General features: G+C 47.0%; 5 protein-coding genes and 1 long non-coding RNA gene across 12 annotated transcripts; 2 read left to right on the top strand and 4 right to left on the bottom strand.

Annotated features, from left to right (window-relative positions):
* Positions 1-1114: 1114 nt before the first annotated feature.
* On the bottom strand, positions 1115-3660 carry LOC108164827. The gene is made up of 3 exons (XM_033389293.1): positions 2265-3660; positions 1915-2201; positions 1115-1850 (listed from the first exon to the last, which is right to left on the bottom strand). The coding sequence occupies exons 1-3, from the start codon at positions 3282-3284 to the stop codon at positions 1283-1285; spliced, it is 1875 nt and encodes a 624-aa protein (XP_033245184.1). The 5' UTR covers positions 3285-3660; the 3' UTR covers positions 1115-1282.
* A 103-nt stretch (positions 3661-3763) lies between these two features.
* Positions 3764-5257, bottom strand: LOC108164828 (glyoxalase 1). Its single transcript, XM_017300751.2, has 4 exons — positions 5060-5257; positions 4800-4849; positions 4628-4734; positions 3764-4547 (listed from the first exon to the last, which is right to left on the bottom strand). The coding sequence occupies exons 1-4, from the start codon at positions 5153-5155 to the stop codon at positions 3934-3936; spliced, it is 867 nt and encodes a 288-aa protein (XP_017156240.1). The 5' UTR covers positions 5156-5257; the 3' UTR covers positions 3764-3933.
* LOC117187186 lies at positions 4734-5326 on the top strand. The gene is made up of 2 exons (XR_004471925.1): positions 4734-4942; positions 5004-5326. It is a non-coding gene; the product is annotated as an uncharacterized LOC117187186 (long non-coding RNA).
* A 284-nt stretch (positions 5327-5610) lies between these two features.
* On the bottom strand, positions 5611-14505 carry LOC108160647 (protein Cep78 homolog). Of its 7 annotated transcripts, XM_033389274.1 has the most exons (22): positions 14209-14497; positions 14100-14145; positions 9523-9842; positions 9273-9463; positions 9043-9219; positions 8804-8978; positions 8296-8743; positions 8167-8232; positions 8039-8104; positions 7911-7976; positions 7783-7848; positions 7655-7720; positions 7527-7592; positions 7399-7464; positions 7271-7336; positions 7143-7208; positions 7015-7080; positions 6887-6952; positions 6759-6824; positions 6628-6696; positions 6302-6563; positions 5611-6246 (listed from the first exon to the last, which is right to left on the bottom strand). In XM_033389274.1, exons 3-22 carry the CDS (start codon positions 9830-9832, stop codon positions 5695-5697), a joined length of 2976 nt encoding a protein of 991 aa, XP_033245165.1. In that variant the 5' UTR covers positions 9833-9842; positions 14100-14145; positions 14209-14497; the 3' UTR covers positions 5611-5694. The 7 variants fall into 7 exon arrangements, with proteins under 7 accessions (XP_033245165.1, XP_033245174.1, XP_033245176.1 ...); XM_033389283.1 differs by lacking the exon at positions 7015-7080 and having other exon boundaries at positions 14209-14500; XM_033389285.1 differs by lacking the exon at positions 7527-7592 and having other exon boundaries at positions 14209-14500.
* Positions 10876-12255, top strand: LOC108160708 (antigen 5 like allergen Cul n 1). The gene is made up of 3 exons (XM_017294883.2): positions 10876-11442; positions 11532-11911; positions 11983-12255. Exons 1-3 carry the CDS (start codon positions 11269-11271, stop codon positions 12233-12235), a joined length of 807 nt encoding a protein of 268 aa, XP_017150372.1. The 5' UTR covers positions 10876-11268; the 3' UTR covers positions 12236-12255.
* Positions 14506-14877: 372 nt separating the features above from the next.
* Positions 14878-17329, bottom strand: LOC108160674. The gene is made up of 8 exons (XM_017294823.2): positions 16926-17329; positions 16765-16869; positions 16563-16706; positions 16395-16506; positions 16198-16331; positions 15994-16134; positions 15773-15934; positions 14878-15709 (listed from the first exon to the last, which is right to left on the bottom strand). The coding sequence occupies exons 1-8, from the start codon at positions 17127-17129 to the stop codon at positions 14990-14992; spliced, it is 1722 nt and encodes a 573-aa protein (XP_017150312.1). The 5' UTR covers positions 17130-17329; the 3' UTR covers positions 14878-14989.
* Between the last annotated feature and the right edge of the window lie 558 nt (positions 17330-17887).

Below are 17887 nucleotides of genomic sequence, written 5' to 3'. Positions count from 1 at the left end.
AGCGAAGCCCGCGACAAAATAAAATGTAATTCCTCCTTTAGGCCCAGTCCCCAGTCCCCACAAACCCACTGCCAGACCCAGTAACAAAACCCCAGTCCGGGGCAAACATGCGACAATTCAATGCTGACAACGAAACCAACAAATTCCCCAACAAAATATGCAAATCGTAGTTTTTAGTTGGGCGAGGTCAGGCCACTGGTGAATGGGGGGCTGGCGGCTGGGCTGTTGTGGGTTTGGGGCGGCAGGCTATTGGCCAAATTGAAGTCAAGTGCAATTGCATTCCCCGCTCATCGTAAATAATTTAAATGTGTGAAAAAAAAACCCATTTTTTGTATCGCTTCGTTCCATTTTTCGATGTGGCAACAATAATTACAGTCACAAAAATTGGATTATACTTTTAATTGTATTTCAATGTAACATTCAATTACGCTTTTTATGTGTATTTTCGATTTTGGTATATATTTTAAATACATACATATTTATTTTTGTTTTGGGCCTGTTTTTGGTGTCAAAAGGTATGCTCTGGATCTTGGTTTTGGCATCGTTTCAAAAGAACAGGAGAGGAACGACACACTTTTTTATTGTATTTAGGTGCAGTTTCTCTTGATCTATAATGGAATATTATTGCTATGGAAATTAGTATTCTATTTATTCTGAGGGTTTAATAATAACACCTCTTGGAATTTGCCATATATTCAAAAACTGAAGCGCCGATATTCGAACAAAAATGTTGGCTGTGACTCTACATCTAATACATCTTAATAAGGAACACCCCTGATACAAACATACCACATCCATATATACGTGCCATAATCTGTTCCATCTTACAATCCACACGTGCTATTCTTTCCACCTACGTATATCATAAGCCCAACAAAAATTTCTATCACCTTTCACAGGATTTTAAAATCGTGCCTGAAGATACAACCACCAAATGTTGTGGTTTTCTAGAATTTTTCACTATTTTTTCAGAGAGACAAAATTCCTTTTGGCCTCCTTTCTGTGAGTTCAGCAGCCCCAGTGGTAAAAGAAGTCTATCGCTGAACAAAGGACTTTTTTTCCAAACCTCAAATCGGCCCCAAAATATACCATACCTTTCCCTTACATAAAATTCTTTATGGTATGGATATTTTTATTGATACGATTTTGTTACATTTTATGGTATTTTTTCTTAAACAATTTCGGTTTTTGTTGGCAGAAATTTCCAATTGCAAGGCTTTGCCTCGCTGTGGGCTAAAGGGGGGCTCCCAGGCTTGCGTCTCGCTCAGCCGATGCCAGGGGGTCAAATGCCATTTACTGAAAACAGATCAGTATCTGGCTTTTGAGCCCCTGGATCAACAGAGCTGAGCGTATTCCTATTGGAGTCCCTCGAGCCCTTGTTTTCGTTCTCGGTGGGATGGGACAGCGATAGGTTGGTGGACGAGATCTGTGGCGAGCTGATGATGCTCGAGCGATTGTCCTGCCTGGTGCGTATACGTTTGCTGGCCACCAGCTGCGACATCTTGCGCAGGGTGATGTAGTCCTTGTTGAGCATGCGGCAGAGCTCGACGAAGGTGCAGAGCCGCGGGTTCTGCAGCTCGGCGGCCAGCATGTAGGCGTCGTTGAGGACCTCCGTTTGGCGCTCGTACTTGTGCAGAACCGCGTGCGACTTGGCCATCAGCATCGTGCTGAGGAACTGCCAGATTTTGCTGTTGCACAGCTTGGACTCCTCGATGGCCTGCTGGGCATACGACAGGCATTGCACGAAATGATTCTGCTGCACATGATAGTCGGCCATCTCGTGCAGCAAATAGGTGCGCTCAATGGGCAGCTTGGCGAAGAACAGACGCTGCTCCAGGTGCTGCAGGTTTCTGCAAAAGGAGTAGCCATTCGGTACAGGCATGATCAAAGGAAAGCGAATCACCCATTACTCACAGGGGCGACTTCGGTCTGTCATGCAGTGGATAGGAGTACGAGGAACGATCCCCGAACACATAGACGGACCGTTCGAGCGGCTTGATCGCCTGTATGTTCAGCATCAGGCACATGGAGTTCTTGTCATACGGGCTGACCCGTGTGGTCGGCAGGCGATATCTCTCGCACAGGCTCAGGGCCAAATGGTTGTACACCTCGTTCGTGAACTCCACCTTCCAAGGCATCACGCGGTTCGTTTTGATGGTCACATAGTTAGCCATCACATCCTCCACGAACTTCCGCAGGCGCTGAAAAAGGAAAAAGGGTTACGGGTTACTGGGCATCCAAATGAATGCAGATGCCACACTTACGTCCGGATCATCGTGCTGCTTTAAAACGCGGATCGTCCGAAGAATGCTGTGCATGTTCCGGTGGGTCTGGTACTGGATGCGGAACAGGTTCTCCTCGCGGAAGCGCTGCGACAAGTTGTGCCCGCGACGCATCTCGTTGTACATCGGACTGCGGGAGTGGAGCATCCGGGTGAAGGTCTTTATGCGCTGGAACGAGTTGTCCAGGTACTTTCTCCGCTCCTCCGATGTGCCGAAGTAATGGTCGAGCAGGAGATTGGGGTTCTGGCGAAGCGTCTTGAGGAAGATGAAGTCGGTCCAGGCGCGATTCAAATAGTTCTGGTAAAAGATTTTTGTCTTGCGACTGCGCCGGGCCTTCTCCAAGGGCGAGAGGTTCTCCTTCTCCTCCTCCTGAACGCTCTGGACATCGCACTGGTTCGATTCCCTGAGGATCTTCCAGTGCGGCCGCTTGTCCGGCGGCAACAGATCGCGCCGCTTCTGCTCATAGAAGGACCCCAGGCTGCTCGAATTCTCCATGAAGAAATTGCCCAGGCTGTGGCCCATGCTGTCCTTGAAGTTCTCGTTGACCACTATCAGGCGCTTCTCGAACGGCTCCACGGAGGTGCCCACATGGCGGCGCACATTGTCGCTGAGCAACGTCTTGTTCGACTCGAAGCGATTGAGGTCGTACAGGGCATCCGCCATCTCCCGCTGCGAGTGCACATCGCCCGGCCCCAGCACCTGGGCCGCCCTTCTGCTGTCCTCCAGGGCCGCCTCGGCCCGTGCCACCGACCGATTGAACATGCTCCTCAGCTGCAGGGTCCTGCAGTCGTGCCCATGGTGGTCCTCGATGCACTTGTCGAAGTACTTCTGTGCCGCCGCGTTCATCCGTGCATTGGCAAAGACACTGCCCCAGCTCCGGTGGATGTTCCGACGCTGCTCCTCCGGCCAGTCGAACACCTCCCAGGGCTTCACCTGTTCCAAGAGCTTGCCCGCGGGCGCCGCCACCGCTGGCTCCATCTTGATGGTCACCGGATTTTTCATTGCAATGGTCACAAAAGTAAAAACAAGAAAAAAAAACTACAACTAACTACAAAAATAAAAAAAGGAAACCTAAAAAGTTTAAAAAGATTTAAACGATTTTGCTTAACGTAATGCTAGAAAGAAAGTGACACGAAAGGCGTTCAGGCGACAGGTCAGCAGTTCCAAAGGCAAGAGTTGATGGGCAACAGATCATGGACACTCCGACTCGCAGCAGTCCTTCGCAGTCCGTGGACTGGAGAAAAGCATTCCATAGGAGTCTGTGCTTAGGGCAGGTGGCCACGATTGAAGCGAGAACCTCGATGTACAGGGAAGATCCATTGTCTTTGACCAAGACCCGAAGCTTACTGGAAATCCATTCCACATTCATGGAATAGCCTATAAAAACGAATCATTAAACTCTAATGCAAATGACAGACATTCCTTTGGAAGGCAGAGGCCAAAGGTTAGACCAGCCAACATATCGAAGCATTAGTACAATATTTATCCGAAATATATGTATATTATTACCCGATTTCCACGATATAAAATTCTAGTTAGGCCATGAAACAAATGTAAAACTTATGTACAACTCCAACACATCTCAGAGAGGCATCACTTCGGCTGGAAGGGAGCCCAGCTAGGGCCAAATAATGCACATTCCAGATTGGAACTAGGCCTTCTGGAAGGGATCCTTGGCAATGTACTTGTCCAGTCGCTGCTCGCCATCGGGCTCCACCTGGGAGAGCTGCGAGAATCCCTCCTCGTCGACAAAGCAGATCTCATGACCATCGGGATCGGCCAGGATTAGCACTGACACGGTGGCCTTGCCGGGCGTTTCCAGGGTGATAAGCGACTTCAGGATCGTGCCGCCGGCTACCTTGACTGCTTCGTACAGCGGCGGTTGCGTCGCCGAGGGAACAGCAAAGGCGATACGTCCGTAGGCCTTGGCCCGGTTAATGGGATCCGGAATCTGGGTGAGCTGCAGCGACGCCTGCTTGCCGCCGTAGCTCAGCCGCACGGACTGCTTGTTCTCCGCCAGCGGTTGCATCCGCAGCAGCTGTTCCCAGTACTGGCGCGAGGCCGCAAGATTGCTCACGTGCAGCTCCACCGACTGCACGGGATCGGCATCGGCCGTCGGCGCTGCCTGATCGATCACAAGGAACTTGTAGCCGTCGGGCGAGGTGAGCAGACAGCCCCCTTCCGTCTTGTCGATGGGGTACGAGTGCTGGGCGGCGCGTGGCAATATTTCGGTGGAGTGGATGGTGACTCCGCCAAAATCGTTACCTGTGGTAAGATTGTCGATTACAGAGTGCTGGCACAATGACGGCACAAATTGATTGCTACTGATTGTTACTGCCCCTTACCCATTTCGTAGCTGGTCACGCCGTAGTTGTATGTCAGCTCGATCACGAAATGGGAGCTCTCCGGACCGTAGCCGACCATGGTCTTGCTCCACCGATTGTCATAAGGGCTGCAAGGGATTTGGGGAAGGACAACGTTTTCTCTGATTCTTGTTGCCAGTCGCTAGCGACTTACCCATTGCATTCGGCATCGCAACCTTCTTTAAATTCCTCGTGACGCAAAACCTGTTTGGCCAAGACAGACAGAGACAGCATTAGTTGTCGGGAAAAATTACAGAGTCATTACCGCTATCTGGCATCTGGGCTTTTAATTAATCAGTCAGCAGCCACTGATTGCCAATTGCGTTGTTCAGATAAAAAAAAACCTTGTACCCCGCAGCGATAACGTTGGTTGGTCCGAAGATCCTATTCGCAAATCATAAGAAAAATACCCACTTTCATTCCCAGGATGCGGCGGAAGAAGAAGGCGTTCTTGGCCCGATCTCCGATCTTGAACACATAGTGCAGGGCACGTCCCGGTACTGCTGCCATTATTGCCCTTTAAGTTGAGTTGAGTTTCGAAATTTAGAAATGAAAATGAAAATTTTTTGGCACCGGTTTGTTGTTCTGCGGCAGGCAGAAGATTTCGATACAAAATTTTCGATTAAAAAATATACTGTACGACCTAAGACATATACCGAAATATACTGATGATATATTTAACCCACTTAAGCCCCATCTATTTAAACAGGCGAGCAGCTGGAGCTAAGCCGCGGAAACTTAAACTGTTTTTTAAATTCCTCTTGTAGCTCCATCCTATTCTTATAAAACCCCAACAAAAGCCCAAACGATAGCTGCCCCATTTTCCTGGCGTGTATTTTAACGCCCACTGGTCGAAAATGGATTAATCGTTCGCTGTCCATGGTTGGATTTTGGTGTTTAAAAGATGGCTACCTTTAAAAATATAATTGTATTCACTAAATGAATACATTTTCTGCAGGATTGTATACTTTTTGTACTCCCATTAATTTGGGTTGCTTTATAAAATATGAAACAAAAAACGGACAAACATTACATGGCAACCAAACATGTTAATCGATACTGTCCGGCATCTTTGCACGGCGTCGCTGTTTTGCCTGCTTGGAACGCTTGCCGTCTCCACCACCATCGTTACGATCTTGCTCTTGTTTTTGACCGTCCTTGATCATGACAGCGGGACCAATGTGCTGCTCTAATTGCTCCATGGAGTTGAACTGTCCGTCACCACCTCCATCGTTACGAGCACGCCGTTGCTTGTGGCCGGCCTTGGCTGTCTTCTTAATTGGCTGCTTGATTTGCTCCATGGAGTCTTGCTTGCCGTCTGCAGCGCCCACTTTACGATCGTTTCCTTGCTTATAGCCGTCCTTGATCATGGAAGTGGGACCAATGTCCTGCTCGAATTGCCCCACCGAGTTGCACTTCGCATCTCCACCTCCATCGTTGCGACCACGCCCTTGCTTACGACCGCCCTTGACCATGACAGTTGTCCCAATGTGCTGCTCGTCTCCAGCTTCTTCGTAACGATCGCGCTTTTGTTGTTTGGCGGACACGTTGGCACTGTCGCCAATATCACGCTCGAAGTGCACCATCGACTTAAGCTTGAACTGGAACAATGAACAATGAATGTGGCTGTCCAAGAGTGAAGAATGAATCACTTACGTGGAGTTCGTTGGAGAACTCGTGATCAGACTTCGACTCGCGATTCTTTTTGCCTTCATTCACGTTACTCTCAACGTATTTCGTCTCGCTGCGCACCTTGCGAACGTCCAAATGGCTGAACTCCATTGGGTCCATTGCCTGGGAACGGCTATCGGTATCCTCAGATTCATCGTACGGACGCAGCGTTTTCGCGTCGCTGCGTGGACTCAACTCCGAGGTGGTCACGGAGCTGTCGAATTGTGACTGGCGATAAGTCGATGATCTGTGAAATACACCAGTAAAGGATACACCATACACAAAGGGCAACAGCACAACAAAAAACATACTCAGAGCGGTATTCTTCTTCCATCTCCAGATATTCGTTGGTCTGGCTCATCTGACGATATGTCGGCGACCTGTGAATCAGAGCAATGAGGGATTTACTAAGCACAGAAAGTTACAGCAGACGGAAACATACTCCGGGACGTCTTCTTCCATCTCCAGATATTCGTTGGTCTGGCGCATCTGGCGATATTTCGGCGACCTGTGGATCAGACCAAGGAGGGTTATACTATGCACAGAAAGGTACAGCAGACAGAAACATACTCTGGCACGTCTTCTTCCATCTCCAGATATTTGTTGGTCTGGCGCATCTGGCGATATTTCGGCGACCTGTGGATCAGACCAATGAGGGTTATACAATTCACAGAAAAGTACAGCAGACGGAAACATACTCCGGGACGATTTCCTTCATTTCCATATATTCCTTGGTCTTGCGCATCTGGCGATATTTCGGCGACCTGTGGATCAGACCAAGGAGGGTTTTACTATGCACAGAAAGGTACAGCAGACGGAAACATACACTGGGACGTCTTCTTCCATCTCCAGATATTCGTTGGTCTGGCGCATCTGGCGATATTTCGGCGACCTGTGGATCAGACCAATGAGGGTTATACAATTCACAGAAAAGTACAGCAGACGGAAACATACTCCGGGACGATTTCCTTCATTTCCATATATTCCTTGGTCTTGCGCATCTGGCGATATTTCGGCGACCTGTGGATCAGACCAAGGAGGGTTTTACTATGCACAGAAAGGTACAGCAGACGGAAACATACACTGGGACGTCTTCTTCCATCTCCAGATATTCGTTGGTCTGGCGCATCTGGCGATATTTCGGCGACCTGTGGATCAGACCAATGAGGGTTATACAATTCACAGAAAAGTACAGTAGACGGAAACATACTCCGGGACGATTTCCTTCATTTCCATATATTCCTTGGTCTTGCGCATCTGGCGATATTTCGGCGACCTGTGGATCAGACCAAGGAGGGTTTTACTATGCACAGAAAGGTACAGCAGACGGAAACATACACTGGGACGTCTTCTTCCATCTCCAGATATTCGTTGGTCTGGCGCATCTGGCGATATTTCGGCGACCTGTGGATCAGACCAATGAGGGTTATACAATTCACAGAAAAGTACAGCAGACGGAAACATACTCCGGGACGTCTTCTTCCATCTCCAGATATTCGTTGGTCTGGCGCATCTGGCGATATTTCGGCGACCTGTGGATCAGACCAATGAGGGTTATACAATTCACAGAAAAGTACAGCAGACGGAAACATACTCCGGGACGATATCCTTCATTTCCATATATTCCTTGGTATTGCGCATCTGGCGATATCTTGGCGACCTGCGAATCAGAGCAATGAGGGATTTACTATGCACAGAAAGGTACAGCAGGCAAAAACATACTCTGGGACGTCTTCTTCCATCTCCAGATATTCGTTGGTCTTGCGCATCTGTCGATATGTCGGCGACCTGTGGATCAGACCAATGAGGGATTTACTATGCACAGAAAGGTACAGCAGGCAAAAACATACTCTTGGAAGTCTTCCTTCATTTCCATATATTCGTTGGGCTTGCGCATCTGGCGGGGTGTCGGCGATCTATGAATTATACGAATTATATGAATGATATCCACAAAGAGACAAAGCAGACAAAAAACATACACTTTGACGTCCTTCTTCATTTGCATATGATCTTTGGGCATATCGGGGCCTTGCGCGACGTTGTTAGCGGCCATCTGGCTGTTCTTGCACATTAGTTGCTTGCTGAGCTTTAAGTTCAGGTCCTCGGCCTTTTGGCGTAGAATGCGCTCGAAGGCCAGCTGCTCCCCAACGGACTTGGTGTACGCGAGCAGTTTGACGATAGTATTCTTCTTGCCCTGGGTATAGATTCCGTTTTCTACGTCTTTCAACCAGTTGGAATCGAAATCCACTTCCTGCTTCACTTCGCTTTCGGGCGGCAGCAGGCGTTCGTGAATGGTACGCTGCAATGCCTGGCTTATCCCATCGTTGTTGCGTACATGGAACTCCTGGATGAAAGTATTCAGATCCAGTAGGCTAAGTATATCATTGGCTCCAACATCTGTCAGGCCACAGCCCTGCATGTCGACGACTGCAGAGAAAGACAGACAGAAAGTCTTAGAGCGGCATTGGCAATGCTTCTCCTACTTACCCTTTATCCAGGCATCCTCCTTCAGCACCTCGACGATGCTTGAGAGGCCTTGGTCCCCAATATTGGGATTGTTCGCTAGAAGAACTGTGCGCAAGCCCAACAATGAGTTCATATCGGGAGTCTGGTAGCGCAACGATTTCTCCCACCCCTCCGTGAAACGTGAAATCTTTTGCATCTGTTTGGAGGGATATCAAGGATTCCCATTACCATGTAGCCGATGTACCTTTCGATATGCATACCTTTATCATTTCGGCCACGTAAACGGCCCCTTTGCAAGTGATGTTGCACTCGGATAGATCGACTATTGTTATCCGGTTGAGGTACTTGGCTGTATTGCAAACCAGTTGACACCCCTTGTCCCCGAGCGTGGACTTGCGGAAGCTCAATGTCTCCAGGTGTTCGTTGCCGGACAGCGACTAGAAGCAGAGAACCAATGATTGCTTGAATGGATGACTGGTCCTCGACTTACCTTGGCAATGCCCTCGATGTATCCTTCATAAAGGGGAAGACCCTCCAACTTGACCACTGTGAGATTCTTGTTGCTCAAAACACAATTTGAGATGGCCTGGACGAGGGCACGGAAAATAAAGCGCGTAAATATCACGGGACGCTGGGTAAAGCGTCGGGCACGATTCTCCGTGTCGATGGGATCAATTGTATCTGGATGGAAAAGCTTTCGCTTAGATTCTGCGACCTGCGGTCAAACTCTGGCTACTCACTGTGCTCATAGGTGCGACGCATGCGCAGCACTAAGGTCTTCAAAGTCAAGTCATGGTGAATGGCCTCGATGATGAGGAGCCAGTCGCTCACGGTCAGCTTGTCGGCATAGAACTCTAGAAGTGTGGTCTCATTTGACTTTTTGCGTATCTCAGCCAGCGGTGTCAGGTTCTTGTTGCGACATAGTTCCAGATAGCGGAAATGGAACGAGCGGCTCTTGCTTGATTTCTTTACGAGCTTCGGCACCGTCACCTTCTTTGCTAGCTCCCTGAGCATACTATTCCGTATCCCTGACACACGCCCGAGAGACATGTTCTGTTGGCTTTAAGAGTTCGAGACTATTTTTAAAATATATTTCTAGCACGAGTACAAGTAACCGAGTAACGAACAATGGACTTAATATGCTAAGGCACCAATGTTTATCATATTTCATGTTTTTGTGCATGATGTTCTAAGCCTCCTAAGTCTTCACGCGTCAGAATCAAACGTCAAACGGTTTGTTTTTAACCCACCTAACACAACATCAAAACGAGGGGGAACGTTGTGAGTTGCTGCGGCGACCGCAACTCTACATTTATACCCGATACATACATAGTCAGTATGGCTACATTGAGCGACCCGGCTCGGCTATTGATGCTGATCAAGAACATATATACTTTATGGGGTCGGAAACGATTCCTTCTGAACGTTACACACATCCATTTTTACCACAAATCTAATATACCCCTATACTCATTTGGAGTATCGGGTATAAAAACCTCTATCTAAACCGGGGAACAGCTGGTTGTGTAAATTCCCCGTGTAGATACCACTCTTCGTATTTACATACAAGAAAAAACCGATACCCCGATATCTTATACCAGATTTCCGTTAAAATTCAGAAAATCATATTCCTCGATTTTTTATTACAATCAGGCTACGACACGCAGCAACAAACAGTAAAACAGGTTTACCGGATTAATTAAATGAATAAATTTTCTATAAGTATTACACTATTAGCGATTACTACACATTTGCTACATACCAACTACATATTCAAGTAATTATCAACAGAGACACCTGACGATGAAATTGGTACTTTTGGTGCATGGTGTGTGGCCTAGAGAGGGGAATCTTACTAGGTGCACTAGCACAACAAGGTGAGTGCATTATTGCCCATTAAAAACAGATATATTTGTTTACAATACCGATACAAATGGAGATCTGACGAACTTAATTAATTAATTAACGGACACTAACCGTCCAGCATCATATGACAGACAACCCAAATGTTTATTGCTACATATGTTTGTCCTAACACGGCGGCCAACTATCGGACCGAGAGTATAAACGCGCGACCAATGCTAACTAATTTTTTTGGCCAGAGGGCGGCTGCTCTATTCTTTCTTATGTTAATGCTGTGTAATGCTCTCATATTAATCATATTTTATTTAAAGTCGGTGTCCAATGTATTTCTTGTTAATATCTGCCGCCCTTCATCGTCACTGTGATTATATACCAATTATAGACCCCCTTCAGCGTCCGTGCGATTTGGGGCCACCCTGAAATATTTAAACCAACTGTGTTTTTAACGATGATTAGCCCTTCTGTTTCAGTGATCCATTTTCTTGTTTACGCTAAAGCCGAAAAGTTATATATAGAACACTCACCCACTTCTGTGGGAACGTAAACGGGATTTTTTGTTTGTAATTTTGAGCAGAGCTTGCCTATAAATACCGTCCGGCTTATTGGGCTCCATTCATTTATGAATGCCCAGGCCCGCGATGAGACGGCGTCAATCGTGTGCCCGAGAGATTTCAAGGCTGTTGCCGGCCTTCCTGCTGGCCGTCCTGGGGTCCCTGTACCCTTTGTCGGCTGGCCAGAACTATTGTGACCCGGATCTATGCCCCAGCGGCAGACACGTGGCGTGCCAGAACAGCGGTGTAAGTTGTGTGCACATTATGAGGGGCCTCGGGCCCTGGTCCCATTATCGTCTAAATGTAATAACCCACCTGTGGCGGGATGGGTCCAGCGCTTTGCCAGCGGCTGCCGCGGCGAGTTCGTGCAGATAGATCCCCACATTCAGCTGATCCTGCAGCTGCACAACGAGCGCCGCAACCAGATCGCCGGCGGAGGAGTCAGCGGCTTCCCCAGCGCCGTTCAAATGGCCACCATGAGCTGGGACCCGGCCTTGGCCCAGCTGGCCGCCTACAATGCCCTGCAGTGCCGCATGGCACACGACGAGTGCCGCAACACCAACACGTACCGCTACGCGGGACAGAACCTCAGCATTCTCTTCACCCGCAGCGTGGATGTGGACGATTTCCTGCGCCAGCGCATTGCCTCCTGGTTCGATGAAAACCGATATGCAACCAGCGGCGACATGGAGAACTATCAAATGCGTGGCGGCCCGTGCGTATCCTTGTATCCCTGTATCCCTGTAATTTTCATGTATTCTATTCGTATCCCATTTCCGGTTACAGCGCCATCGGGCACTTCACGACGATGGTGAACGAGCGGAACAGCCGCGTGGGATGTGCCGTTGCCCGATTCACGGACGCCAACAATGTGCAGGCCACGCTGCTGGCTTGCGATTATGCCGTTACAAATGTGCTCAACAACCCCGTCTACCGCGCTGGTGCCCCAGCCTCCGAGTGCACCTCGGGGCGGAATCCCACATATCCCAATCTCTGTGCCGTCAACGAGAACTACAACTACAACCAGTGGTCGGGCTGATGCCACCACCAGATGGAGGCACGTGACAAATTGTACACCAGTACCTATTACAAGCTTCTAAGTTATAGAAACCATTTGTTTTGGGCCGCAGCTTCAAAAGGGAAAAGCTTTAATTGAAGTACCGCTAGCTACAAAGAGAGAGAGGGAGACAGAGAGTGTGTCTGCAGCCCAGAAAGCAGGTCCAACTAAGGCACTAGGTTACATCCAGGGAGAGCTTTTACCAAAGCTTCCATATAAAATAGCTTTGAAAACAAGCCTTGTCCACATATTGTGCTCTGTATAGAAGGAAGCTTTCATTGGACAAGGCAAGCGCTTTATTTCTGAAGAGCCGACGCAAAAATAAAGCTCATTTCAGTCCTGAAGAAAGAACGAAGGAAGCTACGCCAAGGAAGCACAAACAGTAGCGCTACAAGGACTCCACCCTGGACTACACTACGAGAGGTGCCATTTATTCGGACACATGCCAATTTCAGACCAGATTTTATAGGCATTTTTAAGTCAATTTCTGTCCTACGTTGCAGGACGAACTCCGTGAAGATTGTCTCACAAAATATCGAAGCTGTGCGATAAATATTTAAGGAAGATCGTCATGTCACATACAGTGAGATTGAGGCATTAGTATGACGTCCATATTGGATCTACATGGGATCCCACACAATTTAAAAATTGCCCAAGAGGAGGCTCGCGTCCACTGGTGTGGTATAGTATGGTAAAAAAATACGATATTGGGGCTTCAATAGCTGTGTTTAATATATATTTACACAGGTGCCAAATCATGGATGTATGAATATAAAAAAACACGGAAAAGGAGGATATGGGTGGCCCCACAACCCTTGTTGCATGGAGAATATTTTCAAAAACAAGGACATCATTTTCAACAACCAAAGTTCTTTAAGAACGGACTTTTCTTGCCCTTGGGTAAGCTTTTGAAACAGAACAGAGCTTTTCAGAAAGCTGTAAGATTATTTATTGAAACATAAAACCAACACCAGTTCCATTTAAATTCCCAAATCAAATCAATTTAATTTAATTGTTTAACAGCACCCAGATTTCCAAATAGTTACTCTTAGATTTAAATATTTAAGCTATTATATTTCCGCCGAGAGAGGATCTAAATATTTAATATATAAAAATCGCGGGCCAAGGTTTTTGTGGTTCAATACTTTGCTCATCCAAATTGATGATTGGTTGGACTAAACATTGGTTCTATTTATTTCTACTTCTCGCGGGCCCTAATTGATTGTTTCGTCGATGGGGAATAATATCTCCAGCTTGAAACTGATTACCGACTCTTCGCCTACTTTGCCTAAGATTAAAAACCAAACAAAAAATAAAAAATATGCTCTTGAAATAACCGATGGGTTTTCCCGAAACTCGTAAGACCCTTCACCTGGCAAATACGAGCCACCTCAACAAACCCGCCCAGACGTTCTCAATTGATGAAGTCCCGTATGTACGAATTTATAGAAGATATGACCATATTTCTCTCAGACTAAGGATGTTAGGAGATAGTTGTTTACATAAAAAAAAAAATATTTGTAAATGTCAGAATGCAATTCTTTTATGAAATTTCCCCAAAAATGCCTTCAGAAAGTTTCAAAGGGGTTTGGTTAAGCGTGGATTCGGATAAAAATTAGAGCTTTTCTAGGACCGTTTAGTTTTAGAACGAGCGCGTCCAAGCATTCGATTAAACGATATTCACTGCATCTGGTTATAAGGGATGTTACTCGAATAATACCCACCCGACTGAATTTCCCCTCAATCTGGGGGACTTTATTGCTGGAACGGGACTTTATTCCGCTATAAAAAAAGTCTATGGCGTGCGATAAATGTACATTACCGTAAATCGGGGTATTTCACTTACCGTCTAGTTGTAATATCTTTGATACGTAATTGGTTCTTCTTCTTTACTATAAAAAAAAAAAAAAAATGGTATACGTACGCGCTGCCATAAATTGGAAGTAAACACTTACCTGGAAAAACAATCGAACTGTAGATCGTAATTAGTTGATTAATGAGAGCGATGATATGAATATTTTCTCCATATAATTCGTTTACACCTTCTAGCGCGTTCCGATTCCTATTCCGTTTAATTGCCTTTCACTATTTCCGTAATAATATATTGTGAGTTCGAGTGGCGGTAACGATTTTATAAGATACAGATCGAAAACGATCGTTCGGCGGTGTATAAATGTTTCGAATACGAGAATGTTTTTGTCCGGTATTATTGCTTAAAAGCAAGTATTCAGTAGTAAATATATTTGCTTCTAAGCTAGAAATATATTTCAAAGCCTCCTTCCTTCCACCTTTACAAAGAATCTTTCGAAATACAAATTCGGGAGATGTCTTAGAGTGCCTTGGACACCATATAGCACCATCTTTTGTCCGAGAATCCAAGAAGGCTATCATCTTCCAGCCAAAACTCACAAAATGGGAGCATCAAACGAGACACCAAACGAGACAAACAAAGCCCAAAGTATGCTTTCCTATTTAAGCCATCTGATGGGATTTTTGACGTAGCCTGGACTTGGAATCTTTGAAGTACAAAGCAAAGCACCTCTGACCAGTCACATTTTGGATAGCAGTATCCCCCTTTTCATCCCCATCGTATCCCAAATAAAAATAAGTCTTTTTTTTTGGTTCTGCCTTTGATACCCATGCGATACGAGTACAGCATATTTATAACGATTGATTTGAAAAGGTAGTTAATACGTGTATGGGGATATATCGTATGTAGAAATGAGAGAAAAGAATTCAGGAGTATTCCGTTGACTCGACGATGCGACCAACGATGGGGACATCCTCGGGCTTTGTATCGCAGTAGTTGGACTTTTCGGTCAATAATTTCTGGACATAGTTGTGGCGAAACATTTGCCATTTGCGCGTCTTGAGGAAGTCGTGGAAGAGCTCCTCTCTGGTGGGTAGATTCGATTGGATGTAGAGCAGCTGTCGCTGCCACATGTTGCCCGGATTCTGGGCGGGCTCGAACAGCCAGAAGCGCGGTATAATCAGGCACTGGACGGTGGTGCGGGCCATTATGTTGCGATGGTGCATCTTCTCCCCCAGACCAAAGATGGCCCCGAACGTCAGCGATCCCACATCTATGAAATGGGTCTCATATTTTTCCCGTTTCTCGGGACTCGGGTCTGGCGCTACTTCCGAATGCTTCGACTCCATGGAAGCGGTGAATATCTCCAAGCCCTCGGATTCGCTCTCCACCTCCACATCGGGGCTTGGCGTACGATAGCTATCATCGGATGACGAGTACTCGCTGTAGGCCGCTGGCGACTGCAGTTCCTGGCTCTCCCCAGCGTCCTCATCCATCACATAGGTTTCGTAGTCGTCGACGGGTCCCTTGTACACTGTATATCGTGTTTTCCGAAAAACTTTCCGCTCAGGCTCTGGCGAAATAGGCACTGGCCTCGCCATCAAGCCGCATGCCTCCTCTATTTCCTTGAGCCCCATTTTACGCATCTATCGGGGCAGAGGTGTAACGTTTCAAAGGTTTCCTTTGATTGTTAGATCCCCCACACTTACAGCCTTCTTTTTATCCTTCTTTTCCTGCTCCGACGTGGAAGTGGACAATAGATAATCGGTGACATCAAAGTTCTTGGTGTGTTCCATATCCAAAATGCCAGAAGAAGCATTCCTCTGCACACTGTCCAGCTCGAACCTTTTCTCATTGCCCAAGAAGGACACCTAAATTGTATCGAAATTTAGATTCTGAAAAGTTCGATGTGGCTGATGGATGCACCTACCCTCATGTGGAGGCATTGCAGCACCACACACTCGCCGCTGAGCACGAAATAGACAACGCTGAGGGAGCCCAGATCCTCCTCGTAGATGGTGTCCAGCGGATCGAACTGCTGAATGGTCGCAAACTTGCAGGCACTCACAATCTGGGGATGGAATGGAATGGCTATTATCGCTTGGGAAGGGCATTCTCGTTGGGAGACACCTGCCTGATCTGGAGTGAAGAACTTGAAGTAATCCAGGGCGCGTATTCCTGCCTTTTTCTCCTCCCAAAGTTTTTTCATATACGGCTGCAGGAGGGTTGTGTAGTCGTTGTCGAAGAGGGCCAGTAGCTCGCAGTTCGCTGGAAAAAACCAGAAATAAGGCATCAATATTCCTTCCTGAGGAAGCCAGCTCTTTCGCTCACTTGTGGCCGTGTATGTGTTCGTCCTGGGCGCATCCTCCATCACATCGATGTCTCCAATGCAGTCACCGGGACCAAAAATAGCCTCCGATATTGATTCGTATTGCTTGGTAACCTATTGGATGGATGGCAAAAGGATTACCACTATACGGTCTTCTGCGGTGACTGTACCTTGTTGAAGAACATCTTCGACACCTCCACTTCGCCGGTTATGATGAAATAGATGGTTATGGGGAAATCGCCCTCCTTCATGACATGCCGTCCGGGAGTGAGCGCTATAAACTTCAGATGCGGCACCAAACGTGCACGTAGTTTCTGCAAAAAACACACAAAAATTAACGACGATGGTCTGCGGAGGTCCTGCATCACTCACCGGATTGAATCTGGAAAAGCAGGAAAGATTTGCCACAATTGTGCAGAGTTTTTTCCTCTCCTCGACGGTGCGCGTCGAGTGTGGCATGCGCAGCAGGGATTTCTCCTGAGAATCGAACCAAATCATAGGGACACAAGGACACTATCGGGCAGGACACTCACCGCCATGGTCATCATGCCAATCTTGCGCTTCTGTCGCACCAGCATCGCCACATTCTTCTTGACATTCAGCGACAGGCCGGTCTCCTCGGTGGCATCGCTGAGCCACTGCATATTGAGGATGACACTGCGGACGAGCTGCTTGAACCGGGCCTTGGCCGCCTTCCGGGCCGAGACATCGGGATTATCGCGTTGACGCTTCGACATTTCTTATTTGCTATTTTTATAGGTTAAACCGTGTGTTTGGCGTTGGTTTAATCGTTCAATAAGTAAGCTCTAGCCAATTGTCCTTGGCTAGATCGTAAGTATTTGGTCTTTGATCTGTTTGGATCTGTTCGTTTTTTTGGTGATGTTAGATTGGCTTGTATTCGTTTCTTCTAGTTATATGTGTAACAGATTTCAGACTCTGATAGATTTAAGAAAGAATATATGATTTACATCAGATATTCCTGCATTTTTCAAGAATGGCATGGACGGTATGCTCGGTATCGCTATCTGACGAGTCATCTCTGGGTTAACACCTTGAAACTACTGTAGGATCAACAGATCAACAACAAAGAGCAACAGAGTTCCAAAGAGCAACAGAGTAAGCCTCTGCAGAGCTAACAGAGAGGGAAGGAGACAGACAAGAAGCGATTGTGCACAGGTCACGTCGTCCCCTGTGGGGAGGACCAACCAAGCTCTCTCGGCGCTCAGAGAGATAAGTGCTAGAAAAAGATAGCATACGTTTAACGTTATGACAAACGGATGGTCCTCGAAAGAGAGCAGTTGTGGTGACTACGTCAGCTTATTCCTCGATTCTAACAAAGAGAGGAGAGAGCCAAGCCTCAGCTATCGACGTCTGAAATTCGGTGGCGATTCTCTTCTCATTCAAGCTAAAACAGAGACTGTTTTTAATGAGATCCAATATTAAATTAAACAATAAATACCACAACTGGTCTCAAATCAACGGCAGTGCTGTTTCC

The sequence above is a fragment of the Drosophila miranda genome, chromosome XL, assembly GCF_003369915.1.
Source record: "Drosophila miranda strain MSH22 chromosome XL, D.miranda_PacBio2.1, whole genome shotgun sequence".
NCBI classification, from domain to species: domain Eukaryota; kingdom Metazoa; phylum Arthropoda; class Insecta; order Diptera; family Drosophilidae; genus Drosophila; species Drosophila miranda.
Note: the sequence above shows the minus strand (reverse complement) of the source record. Positions and strands in the feature narration are given on the sequence as shown.